The sequence below is a fragment of the Taudactylus pleione genome, unplaced genomic scaffold (genome assembly GCF_031769625.1).
Source record: "Taudactylus pleione unplaced genomic scaffold, aTauple2 ptg000040l, whole genome shotgun sequence".
In the NCBI taxonomy this organism is placed as follows: Eukaryota; Metazoa; Chordata; class Amphibia; order Anura; family Myobatrachidae; genus Taudactylus; species Taudactylus pleione.
Genome location: NW_028284442.1, coordinates 12,887,736 through 12,900,966, shown reverse-complemented (window position 1 = coordinate 12,900,966; position 13,231 = coordinate 12,887,736). Strand labels below are relative to the sequence as shown.

General features: G+C 41.3%; 1 protein-coding gene across 1 annotated transcript in view; it reads left to right on the top strand.

Moving 5' to 3' along the window:
* Positions 1–13,231, top strand: part of CEP290 (centrosomal protein 290) — a 186,737-nt gene that overhangs the window by 28,312 nt on the left and 145,194 nt on the right. Inside the window, exons 8-14 of the mRNA XM_088454395.1 lie at positions 504–653; positions 840–1,022; positions 2,347–2,436; positions 2,605–2,727; positions 2,812–2,935; positions 7,007–7,170; positions 7,539–7,701. Of these exons, the coding sequence (XP_088310521.1) occupies positions 504–653; positions 840–1,022; positions 2,347–2,436; positions 2,605–2,727; positions 2,812–2,935; positions 7,007–7,170; positions 7,539–7,701 (997 nt within the window). The remainder of the gene's footprint in view (positions 1–503; positions 654–839; positions 1,023–2,346; positions 2,437–2,604; positions 2,728–2,811; positions 2,936–7,006; positions 7,171–7,538; positions 7,702–13,231) is intronic.

Here is a 13,231-nt window from a genome sequence, read left to right as displayed (position 1 = left end):
GGTACTTTGTTTTTGTCCACTTTATCTCTCTCCAAGACTTAGTACATACATAGATCCCTTTATCAAGAGCTATTGGTGGTCTCCTGTTCACTATACATAAAGTGAAGGTTTAATTTTTATGTAGTTATCCAAATGTGGACAGGCCATTTTAGTTGTCTAGACCTCATTTTGTGCAATTGTGTGCAACACTAGAGGTGTTCTTGCTTATTTGCCTATTTTATTCAATCTTTCCTTTTTAATTTGGTTTTTATTTTTTACTCTGTTTAGTTTTTCTGCTTTTTTTTTTTCCCATTCATTCTTTGGTTATAATTTCCTTATGTCTAACTCTTGTATGTTGCTTTTCCTTCCATCTCTACTTAATTTTGGAGATAAAACTACTTAAGAAAAAGGTGAGGAACATTGCTCTTGTGTAAAAAGTGTCTCAGAGCTTAGTACCAGAGTAGAATGTATAAATTGATTGTTTTTTTGTGAGCTAATGACCTTTATTAACTTCTGACAAACAGAATGAACAACTACGACAAGATGTTATAGACTACCAGAGGCAGATTGACTCCCAGAGAGAATCTCTTATGTCCCGTGGAGACGAACAAGACTACAAAACTCTCATTTCAAAAAAGAACATGGAGCTTGTACAATACCTTGATGAAATTCAGGTATGTCAGCCTTGGTTATCTATGATCAATATCCTCTACCCCAGCTGCAGCAATTATTCTGTCAGCTTGATAGGTAGTGTTACCCTTGATGCACATTAAAAACACAGACAAATCTCAATTTCTGAAATCCATTAATAATCTTGACCTGCCCTGAATATAAAATATCACATGTCATTAACAATACAGAGCTTGAATGAATCTAATGAGAGGCTGGAAGTCCAGAACCAGGAAATGACAAAAAACCTGGAAGAATCTGTGCAGGAAATGGAGAAAATGACTGACGAGTACAGCAAAATGAAGCTAATTGTGCAGCAAAGTGACACCAATATGGACCAGCTTAGGAAGGAGAGAGAGCACTACAGACTTCAGGTGCATTGTGCACATTTTCAGCCATCTTAATTGTGTTTTTGTTTGCTGTTTAAATTACATCAACTCATTACATTTGAAGTGTCATTACGTATGTACAGTATATATCTGTAATTCACTTTCTTGAGCTATAGTATACAAGTATGATCCTTTTTTCACCTTCACACTCACTTATGTCTTCAGTTATATACCAACGCATGGTGTTTATGCTTCATCAATGTATCATCCATATGTATAAAAGGAATCTTTCTGAAGTTGTGTTCCTAACCAAAAAAAGCCACCGTTATCCCCAAGAGAATAGTGCAGAATGGATATCCATTGATGACACACCACCCCTGCTATCCATACAGATATAAGCGACACATGACTTGGTTGCCGTGAAAAATGTAAAACACCATTTTCTGGCGGTAACTACCAAGCTGAGTATACTATTGTTGTCTGTATGGACTGGGAGGTGGTGCGGCACAGAAATCTATGGATTCACTATTTTCACCAGTGAATTTCATGAGTTTGAATTCTGTATGGATCATAGCTTAAAAAAACAGTTGTTGAGATGAGCACTAAAGGGCTGATTCTGAGTCACACGCAAAAGTGCACATAGCAACACCTATTTGCAGTCGCCCGTCTGTAAGTTTATACAAATGCTGCTACAAACTCCTTCCCTTGTGGCTGAATGAGCAAGGTCTGAGATGCCCGTTTTTAGCGTCCTTTCATGCTGTATTACAGATAGGTGAGTCCTTATATGCCACCACATGTTGCACCATCAAAACGTGCACCAGCCCTATGGCAGGTGCAGTTTCTTTGTCTAACCACGGCCTCCTGTGCTTGTGTCTGTGAACTCAGCTGCTTTCACTGACAAGCCCATGACCATAATACACCCACTGACCAGATCTTTTTTTGAGTGCACTACTCGTCACCACCCAATCATCACCCCGAAACATCCAGCATTTTTCCGCCACATTTCCGATACCGTCTGACCCAACGGCAACAGAACCTTTGAGCGTACACTCTGTGCAACGCCTGCGCTGTAGGGGTTTGCAGAAGTTTGTGCGCAAGCGCAGTCGGAAATAATCACTCAACTAAGTGAACATCGGCCCTAATTCATGTAATTTACACGTAATGATTTTGGCCTAAACTGTTCTCAAATCTTGTGGTTGAAATACTTTTATTCTGCATTATTCATTCACTGTTCTGGTGGTAACTACCAAGCTGAGTATACTTTCTCATTTTGTACTGTGTACTAATATCTCTTGTATGTTTAATTTTATTTATTGTTTCGTTAAATATGCTGCTCTTGTTCTAAAGCAGTCTGTTACATATTTTATAGGTTGTAGAGCTAACAGAGCAGTTAAAGTCCAAGAATGAGGAAGATGATCCGGTCATGGTAGCTGTAAATGTAAAAGTGGAAGAATGGAAGGTATGGAATCTGGTATTGATTCGGTAGTGTTTTTGGCTTTTATGATATTGATTATTTGGGGTTTAACTAAATGGCGGCTTGCAAAAGTCAATGGTTCCTGGTGTGTTTAAGCCTGAAATGTAAAAGGGCAGTGTTTTTATCAGCAAAACACCCATTACTGTCTTGCAGAGGATCTTGGCATCTAAAGATGAAGAGATTATGGAGTATCAACAGATGGTGCACAACCTAAGGGAGAAGCTGAAAGTTGCTCAGTTGGATGCAGACAAGAGCAATGTTCTAGCACTTCAGCAGGTAATGTCCAAAGTACAGTTAGTAAAAACCGTGGAATCAGAATTGTATGAATTTTTTATATATGTTTGTTATAATGTATTTTAGGGCGTGCAGGAACGAGACAGTCACATCAAAATGCTGACTGAGCAGTTGGAACAGCACACAAAGGAAATGGATTCACATTCTATTCATATTGAAGATCTAAAACGGCAATTGCAAGCAAATATAGGTAATTTTATTATAGCAAATTGTATGTTAAGCTTTGACTTTCACATTTGTCATATTACGTTGTAAAATGATTGTAGCACTTTACTAGTAATACTGATGAATAGTGTCTCAGCCTACTAATTCTCATTGCTGCCGCTCAAGCCTTGTGTTACAGATACACCAATCCTCTTCAATACAGTTTTAGGGACTCTGGATTGAGGTCATGGGAGGACATTCCTAACTCTTAGGAAGTCTTAGGGGTAAATTTACTAAAAATCGAGTTTGGTCGAGTTGTGTTTTTCTAAAACTCGATTTGCATCACCAAAACTCGGGTGAGTTTTATTTTTGGTTTTGCAAATTTACTAAGAAGTGAGTTTAGCTGAAAGTGAGTTTTTCGATGGTGAAGCAAATCGAGATTTATCCCCCGAGTTGCAAGTGAAGATGAGATAACTAACCCAAGATTGCAGTGTCTTTTCTCTGCAAATCTCTCCAGAGCTAGCAGTCTGCACATATCAGTGAACTATGTGCTTGCTGCTTGTGTGTTAGACCTGTAAAAAAGGGTTATTTATTTATTTATTTTTTTAAATGACGTGATGTTCCCCCCAGAAAGACTAACCTACCCTGGACTTGTCAGCCTGTCCTGGTTCTTAAATTTAGAGGGAAAAAATGTGTGTGGTTCCACTGTAAATTAAGAACCAGCACCAGGCATCAGGGCCAGAGCTGGTTTTAGATATATGGCAAAATTTTTTGCATGAGGTTCACCATATATTTAAAACCAGCTCTGGACCCTTTCTAGGGGGGGGGGTGATGCCACAGCCACGGGAGCCCTTTCACCAGGCCCCCCAGCAGCAGCATTAGCCCTGACCGCTAGTCAGTCCAAGCCAGGGATCCCTGGGGAGTTGGGGACCCCCCCAATAAAGGGGTCACCCTCTCCAGGGCACCCCTGGCCTAGGCTGATAGCCCGGGGCTATCCCTGTCACCCATGGGCGGTGGGTGGCGGATTGATAGTGTATGTGTATTGTGTAAAAATTACAATATTTCATATTGTCTGTACAGTGGAACTACAGGTCCCAGCAAGCCTCCCCCGCATGCTGGTGCTTGGAGAACCACAAGTACCAGCATGCGGGGCATTCAGGGCTCAATGGTGAAAAATACTTCAGATTTTGGCCGATGGTGATAAGATTCGAGTTTGCTAGCTCGCCCGAGTTTTGCGAGTGAGATGAGAGGAATCTCTCTGAAACTCACCCGACTTTGCCTTTAGTAAATTTGCGAGATGAAAAACATGCCTAAACTCACACGAGATTTTCATCTCGACAAAACTCGATTCTTAGTAAATTTACCCCTTAGTATATAGAAACCAGTGTGGATTAGTGTGTTGTTTAATGGGTTTAGCCTGATCTATAACGATACTGCTATGACCATCAAGTTGTGCCTGCTATGCTATTTTCCCGGCGGGAGGATTACCTACAGTCACATTACAGCACAACAAATAGAGCAGACTTGATAAACTATCTTGTGGAACTCCTCAACTCTTCAGGGATTCCTTCTCGCAAACTGATTCTAAAAAATGGAGCGCCTACCAAGTTGCAACAGAAACCAACTGTAATTTTGTGGTTTGGAAGCTCATATGAGGTAAAATGCCACATAGTAATGTCAATAATATTTTGGTCTAGCCATATCTGTGTGCACCTGATTCTGTATATGAAGCACAACAAAACTTGGAATGAAAAAGCTGCGGCCACTACATTGTAGCACTTCCTATACAGAGACTCAGTTGCACACATCCACAAATGTTGCATTTAGAATTAATCAGCACAGTCTGCTGGTGCAACCTAGCAGCTTCGCATTGTGGCTTAAATGCATTTTCATCGAAAAAAGATGCAAAAAAAGACGCCCGGCTCTAGCAGAGTCTCACAGGACCTGTCGCGCCAAGAGGGCTTTTTGGTACAAATGCAGTAAAGATGTTTAAGGATACATCTGTAAAAGTCCATGCTACTGAGATAGGTCAAGGGCGGTGGTTAGTTGAAATTACAGTTTGGAGGCACAAGGAGAATGTGGATAATCAATTGGGATGTTGAAATCTCCATTATGATGTTTGTTGTGTCGGAGGATAAAACAAAAATGAGGTAACCTGGCAGAGAAGGAATTGATGGAATGGTTCAGCAGGATTATAGATCACAGCAACACTTAATGAGACAGTGTTGAGAATCTTTATAGTATGTCCTCTAAGTACTTCGCAACATGGGAATGTGAGGGATAGATCAGTTGCTAGAACTTTGTATGCATAGTATTGTGTTGAAAAGAGGTGCCCTACCCCACCTCCTTATCTGCTTCTAGGCCTTGAAGTGGGACTGATATATCTAGGCCTTTGTGTAAATGGGCTGCAGGTAAGTCCTTGGTTGATTGTGTCCCATGTTTCTGGTATCTCCTGAAGGTGGAGTTTGTTTGAGAGGAAGATGTCATGCTCGTAGGTTGTGTGTTTTGCAACAGGAGTTGCATTCAATAGGATGCATTTAAAAGTTTTTGAAAGTAATAGAAGACAGTCGATATTATGAGGTTTGGTGGATTTGGTGGACTTCTGTGGCATTTACATAAGTGCATCATTTACAGTGGATTTTCACCTCTGCCCTGTGCTCCTGCTTACAGTCTCCTCTGTCTTGTGTTCCACTTTACTATCCACCCATAGCCGTGTTTATTTGGGGTTGCTGATTATGAAGGGGTACAGCATCTACAATAGGGTTTTTGTTGTTGTTTCTTTTTCCTTTTTTCCTGGGGTGCAGCATTTACACCAGGAAATATGGTAGTGGTTTTTAGACTTTGGCCATGGCAAAAGAAATATCCCAAAAAGCTTGTGTATAAACCAATAAAAATGTGGTTCTTGCAATTATTCAAACAGAAATTGAATTACCTGAATTTCCTAACCTTTTGACAATCTTGGATCTAATTCTAACAGTGTATGTGTTTGCCCCTCACTTGTGTGGATTTGAGGTTGCAGATAAGAGAGGATCAACTTTCTTTCTCATTAGTCTGTGAGCTATTTCATTATAGAAATTGTCTATCCAATATAACTGCTAATCCAGATTTCCAGTGGCCGAGATAAGCAATCTATTTCAGCTTCCAAATCCAGCTGCATAATGTGCTATTCTCTGTCCTGGCGATATACTAAGTCATAACTACTCTAATTTGTCAGTATAAGAGTAGGTGTATTAGCCCTCAGATTGAAAGAGTGCTTAAAGAAGCACAACTTTTGGAATGGAGTTGTGCTACTTTACATCAGTTCTCCCGTGCATATTGGGCCACAGAAGACCACCATTGTTTTATCCATGAATTTTACTTGAATCACCATGCAATGAATAAATAAAATGGAAATTCACAAGCTACAGTATGTTCACTATGAAGAAGCATCACAACTATGTAAGACTATAAATTTAGTTACAAGGATAGAAGAGTAACCTAAAATATTAATTAATCTTGTAATCTACTTTGAAATAATTGAAAAACAGAAAATCTAATTGAACAAATTTATCAATAAATTTGGTTAATTTGGAAGGTATTTGATGATCAATATCAGAACAGATTGTTCAACATTTAAAATTGTATTCTGTGTGTTGTAAAATTGGTCACTCAATTTGTATTTAAGTAATAAAGTTGTGTGAACAGACGCATACTAGTCATACGTGTGCTCTTTATGAATAGAAACTTTGCAATACAAGTTTATTGGTCTCTAGGTACTGACCAGATAATGACAATTTATAGGTCTTGTACAGATTGGGCATTAATATCACACTATTCATAAAGCCTGGTAAATGTGCATTAACCCTTAAAAGGAAAATAAATGTAAGAGGAATCAATTTCAGTGTTCATTCACAAAAACATTAATTCTGGGTACATACAAATGAAAAAGCCCATGAAGAACATTGTACACTATGATGCAGGGAAGCTCTTAGAACACTCTTTTTGTTTTCAATATTTATGTATGTGAGCTCTTGCGCTCATCGTTTTTGGAGCTTCTTGAGTCGGTCGAAGTTGGTGGTTTGGCGTGTAGGACAGAAGATGGTGAGCAGTGGTTATTATTTACAGTGTTTCTCCTTAGGTGACTCGCAGAAAAATCAGTCTGGAGAACTTCAAGCATTGTTGCAGCTCATGGAGCAAAGACTGAGAGAAGCAGAACGTGTTGCGGAATTGGCAGAGAATGATGCCAGGCAAAAAGACAAAGATCTCATTGACGCGCTTAGAAGAATGAGGGATTATGAAACGGTATGGTGTTTTTCATTAGCTTTTTGTTTTTAAACTTTTTTTCCTCCATAAATCAACAGTAACACACATGGTATACACATACTGTAGCCTATACAAAAAAGAAACCTCTTCTCTTTCTATGATTGCATTGATTAACAGTGCATGGAAGCTGCTACTAGTTTTCTTCAGCGGGGGTTTTTTCCTCTTTATTTTTTTTTTAAATCAAGCGTAGCAAAAAATTTTAAAAATAAAAAATACTGTATTAAGTCCTGGAGACTGGTAAAAAAACAATTGCATACTAATATACATTATATGTTGGTTTGTAAGTCTATTGTAGTCTGTATTGATTACATTTTCATTCAATAAGATCAGTTTATGTTCACCTAAAGGGGATTTATGGCCTTGAGGAAGCAGTTGCTGAAGTTAAGGATCTAAAGACACATCTAAATATAAGAGATCGTGAAATTGAGGCACTGACCATGGATATAAACAAACTAGAACTGAAGGTGAATGATATTCTTGATGAAAATGAAGATCTCCGGGAACGTTTGGGTAAGAAAGGTCTCAGTTTATCTCAAAAAATGTTAGTCTGTATGTGATACTTATGAGTCGGGGCTTAGTGTTCGCCGACATCAATTTTTCAATATAAAATGTGTTTTGTTAAAGGAAAAAAAATGGGATAAGTCAAGCACATTAGCATTTTGAAACATTTTATCTGAGATCATTGTTAGCAGTGTTATATACTTGGAGCAGTTTCATATAGCGCAGTCACAATGACCAGTATATTGTGCCTGCTCTGTGCTGCCACCTCTTGCCAATATAATAAAACACAATTTTTATACTTGCTTTAAATCCTTTTCTTTGAGTCCATTGGGGAACACTGTGGTATAGAGGTGCTCAACTGCAGTCTAAGCACTTAAATTTATACTTAAATTATCACCCTCTATAACCCCACAGCCTGCTGGGACATCTCCATTATCTTAAAACCACACCATCGAAGGCCAGAATAAAGCAGAGTGAAAGAGAGAGAGGGAAAAACACTGTTCTCTAACAACAAACCTCTGCTTTAACGGTACATTTTAGCCAAGCGAACAACATAGTAGAAGGGCTAGGCATCCAGTATCGCCAAATGTACTAGATGAAAAGATATTGATGTAAGTATAAATAATTAGATATTCTCTTTAAAATACCGATAGTATGTCTCAAAGCTGTCCCTAGAGTTGGGTATGCACAGAAGTTGCATTGTGCTGCACATTCTGTCCAAAACTAACATTTGGATGCAAAAATTTTGAAATCTTTGAAACTTAGTGAATATATGGGCCTAAGATAAGGTGGCTGTCAGCCACAGTAGCTTAACAGAGTCCCACGTTTCGCCACCCAAGAAACTCTTACAGATTGAGAAGAATTTGTCACATTTTCTGGAACAGGTTGCCCTGCACCAGTGTAAACCTGACAGATCAACAAAGTAATCCACCTAGCTTTTGTATAATTTTATTTAATGCCAGACAACTTTTCTTGTGGAGATCAGAGAGGACTAAATGGTAATTTTTCCACATTGTGGGTCCTATGAACATAGATCATCAAGCACTGACCAGGTCCAAAGACTGAAGAGAACTCTGTTCTTCTAGAGACTTTACCAGGTATAAGGACGCAATCTCAATTTCCTTATTTAGACCCATTTTGGTTGAAAAGATGGTCTAGTCCAGAGAGCATCCTGTGTTCATAAAAGATGAAATGTGAAGACCTACAAGACCCTGTCTCCAGCTCCCAAACTCACCTGAAGATAACTAAAAGAAAAAGCTGTCTAAAGGATTTTTAACTCCACCGAATTCAAAGGTATGAAAGGAGGATTCTGTAAAGCTGTCAGCACCAGATTGAGATCCCAAGCATCTATTTGGTGCTAGTTTGGGATAGGCTCCTTATTGGAAGCTCCAATCTCTAGGATCCATTGACTTTTCTTCTCTCATTTCCTCCCAAGATCTATCATGACATTCAAAAAATGTAATCCAACATGTCCTAGTATCAGCTAAATCTTTGATTGTGTCCCACTGGAAAAAAACAGAAACATCCCTCTCAGCTGTTAAAAATAGTATTTGCCATGTGGAGTTCATGGGGATTATTACTTACTACCTCAATGATAGACTGGAGTACTTTGATCAAGTGTGGGCACCCTGGCTTAAACAGTCTCATCATCGCCCTCTTACTTAATTTACTCCCACCTGCCCAGTCCTGACCCCCACTGCATTAACTACCCCTATGAGTTTCGTTTAGTAGAACAATAACTGTCTCCTTTACCAATGTTTAAATCTATTCCCTGTGCCTATTCTGTGAGCCCCCTCCAACCTCTTCCCCCAGAACCTGGTTTGGAAGAGGTTACAGGTTAACTTGAACTGCACTATATGTTCTTCCACTTTTACACAGAGGCCTTGGACCCTGTAACCCTTGTTTTTCATTCTGTGTTTATGATCTGCATCGGTTACATCGGTTTCAAAATAAAAAATTGTGAAGGCCAAACCTGAACCTTAAGAGAGCTAAATCTGAAACGGCCATCCGGGACCCGTGCACGCATCCTAGTAGATGGGCCAACTGAAAAGAAGAGGTAGGAAACCAGAACTCCAGAAGATGTAAGTTTTCCACATAGTGTGATGATAATTGTCCAATATTTGCTTTCTGGATTGAAGCATGGACTCAAACACCTGGTTAGAGCAACCTTAGCATTAAGGATAACTGCTTCAACAACCACTCTGATAAATCCAGCCATGCTAAATCTTGGTAATGAAAGGTACCTTGTCTTAGAGGCAGACACCACAATGTCCCCACTGCCGTATTCAGAATGTCCATGTACCACAACATTCTAGACAAGTATGATTCTACCACAATCGCCTAAATGCCTTATTTTGGTTTACCTTCGTTAGTACTCACAGAGGCATTTACCAGAAAGGTTAACAGGTAAGGGAACAGGCAAATCAGATAAAATTATAAGGTATCATGCATGGTGTCTATCATCAATGTCTCCGGTTACTTTGTTCTTGAGCAGAAGCCTTCCACCTTGTGGTTCAATAGAGATGTGATCATGTCCATATCTGGCTACTATCTTTCGACCATCTGGTGAAAAACATGCAGATGAAGTGACCATATCCTGGGGTGTAAGGTATTGCTAATGGGAAAAGACTGCTTTCCAGTTTCCTACTCCAGGGATGAACACCAAAATAATAGCTAACAGATACTTCTCTAGTCATTAGTTCTTTGGCCTTCACTAGTCCTTTGGCAAAAACACCTTCTGCTGTCATGAGTCGAACAGCAGTCTCAGGGAACTCCACAGGGAAGATGTCAAGTTTGCTTTCTCATAATTAACCCGCAGCAATAATGAGATCATGTCTCAGAAGGGCAGCCATCAGTGCTATGATCATTGTGAACACTCTCAGTACTGTTGTCAGATGGAAAAGTATGGTCCAAAATTGAAAATTATGTAATTCTAATGCAAACTTGAGAAGTCACTGGTGTCGTTCCCAGATTAGAATTTGCAAGTACATATCTTTGATATCCGTGGACACCAAGAACTCATTCTGTTCCATGCAGTTTAGTACTGACACCATATTTAACCTGTCTGCCTTGAAGCTGGATGTTTTAGTGTTTCAGGTTAAAAATGGACCTAGAAAATTCATTGGCTTTCTGGACCAAGAATATATTTAACTAAAATTCCAATTTCTCTTGCAGCAAGGCTGGGAAACACTGGACAAATAGGATTGTAGGTTGGGGCTGGAGCTGGCACTTAACGAACCTGTAGCTTTTAATCCTAAACTCCTCCCCCCTGCAATCCCACAATTCTAGTCTTCTACTTGTAGCAGTGCACTGTTTGAGTGCAGGCTGCTGCGGGAGCTGTGATACGGGGGAGCGCACCGGCGGACCCCCCACAGAGCACTTCAGTCTCTAGGAGAGACCGTCTGGGCCCGTGGACCGGCGGAGGGTGCGGTCCCAGATAGTGGCTACCATCTTGGAGAGTTTTCTGCGGTGGCTCCCCTCTCATATGATCAGGCTGCCCGGGTGAGCCAGGCTTGCCCTGAGTTTTCCCCACTGGGAAGTACTCCAGGTTTGGGGAGCAAAGAATGCTCAACTCTGCTCCCTTGCAGTTGGCTCCTGGAAGGATAAGTTCTGCACACTTATAATTGTATTACCTGCCTGTGTACTAGCTGTCTTTCAATTCTGCCTATTAATTTGACTTAAGTTAAGCACATCTGCTCATTTTGGTTAGCATGGGCAGCACATGCGGTGTAATGGTTAGTGTCACTGCCTCGTCGCACTGTGGTTCGATTCCCGCTACAGCCCTAACTGTGTGGAGTTTGTATGCAAGGAGTTTACTGTGTTTTGGACAATGTTTTCTCTCATGCCCAGGGTAACATGCTTTTGCACGAGCGGGGCCTTGGGTATATAGAGCCTGATGCCGAGCATGCATCTGGTGTGTGGTGTCCTCCAGGGTGGGACCTGTGTGGGCACCGACTCTCAGCAGGTCTGTGTCCGTCCTAGTGAAGCTGGTCGTGCTTTACAGGGAGACCAATTCAGACTTGGGTATTCCCTCATCTTTTGACAGCTTCTTTCCCTCCATAGGGCTAAGTTCCCAGCCATGGTATGTCCTGCTCTGGCTCCATCCTTTGCAGCGTGTGACATCCGGATTTCCGACAGGTTCCCCTCATTTGGCTAATATTTTCTGGATACCCTCTGCTGTGCAAGGTGCAGGTGGTCTTGGTGACGTCTTCCTCCCTCCAGGGCTCCATTAGATGTTTCACATGCTAAGGTTTATGCTATCCTTTGGGGTTATTGAATTGTTCCTTAACGATATCTTCTGTTGGTAAGGACGTTTTCGTTTATCTAAAACTAGATATGCCCCACCGTTCGGCGAATAATTTATCTTCCGGTGGCCGTTCCTAACAGCGGGGTCCACGTCTCCAGGTATTCGTTCCTCCTACGAGGTGGTGCATCCTTAGGAAGTCAGTCTGACACTAACCAATTCTTCCCCGGCAGGGGTTTGATTTCCAGGGGCAGTTTTTATAGTACCACTCTCCATTCTGGGGACACTGCTCCTAGGGCCTAATGGAATGTCTCTCTCTCTTTCTCTACCCAGTACGCTTGCAAATGGTATGGTGGTTGCTCTGGTTCACAGACCGTTTGCTTGGCATCCGTCGCTATGGTTCCATATTGGATCTCTGAGGTCCGCCACCAAGGCGTTGTTTATTTTTCTCTTTCGGTGGTCCGTTCTAGGTAGTGGACACCATTACCATCTCAAGCTTGTGGTGTATCCGTTACAAGTGTTCACCTCTCACATTTCTTGGCCTTCCTTTCTGGAGGGTTTGGAGGCTGGTTGATGAATTCGTCTTGCGACTATGCAGGCTTTGGCCCTGTCATTTTCTTTCCAGCGGCGTCTGGCTATTCTTCCGAGGGTCCAAACCATTTTTACAGGGTGTGCTGTGTATTTAGCCACCTTTTCATCCGCAGGTGGAGTTGTGGAATCTTAATCTAGCTCTCACACAGGCTCCATTGGAATTGTTGCGTTCAGTGAATCTCAATCTAGTTGCTTGGAAGCTGGTCTTCCTTATGGATATTGCCTTCCCAAGGCATAGTTCCTTGTTTAGGGTTTGCAAGACGCCTCCTCTTGTCTTCCATGAAGATTGTGCGGTGCTCCGTACAGGTTTTACGTTCCAGCCGACACTTGTTTCTTCCTTGTACTTACATGATATTGTCCTTCCAGTTCTTCTACCTTCTGCGAATTCCCAGGACTGGGATGATCTGTCTCTGCTAGTTGTGCTGAGCTCTGCAGATTTCCTTGGACACGTCTTCTTGGCGCACTGTTCTCTGCAGGTTCTTTGACGCGCATGAACATGGTTGGCCAGCTACTCAGAACCTTGCAAATCACTCAAGCCTATTCTGGTGTGGGGCAACCTCCACCAGACCGGGTGTCGGCGCCTTCCGCTAGGGCGGTAATCTTATGGGCAGCATGACGTGGGACTTCAGCAGCACAGGTCCGTTGTGTGGCTACCTGGTCCCCTGTCCGCACGTTTTATCAATTTTATGTTTTCAGGTTTTTTGC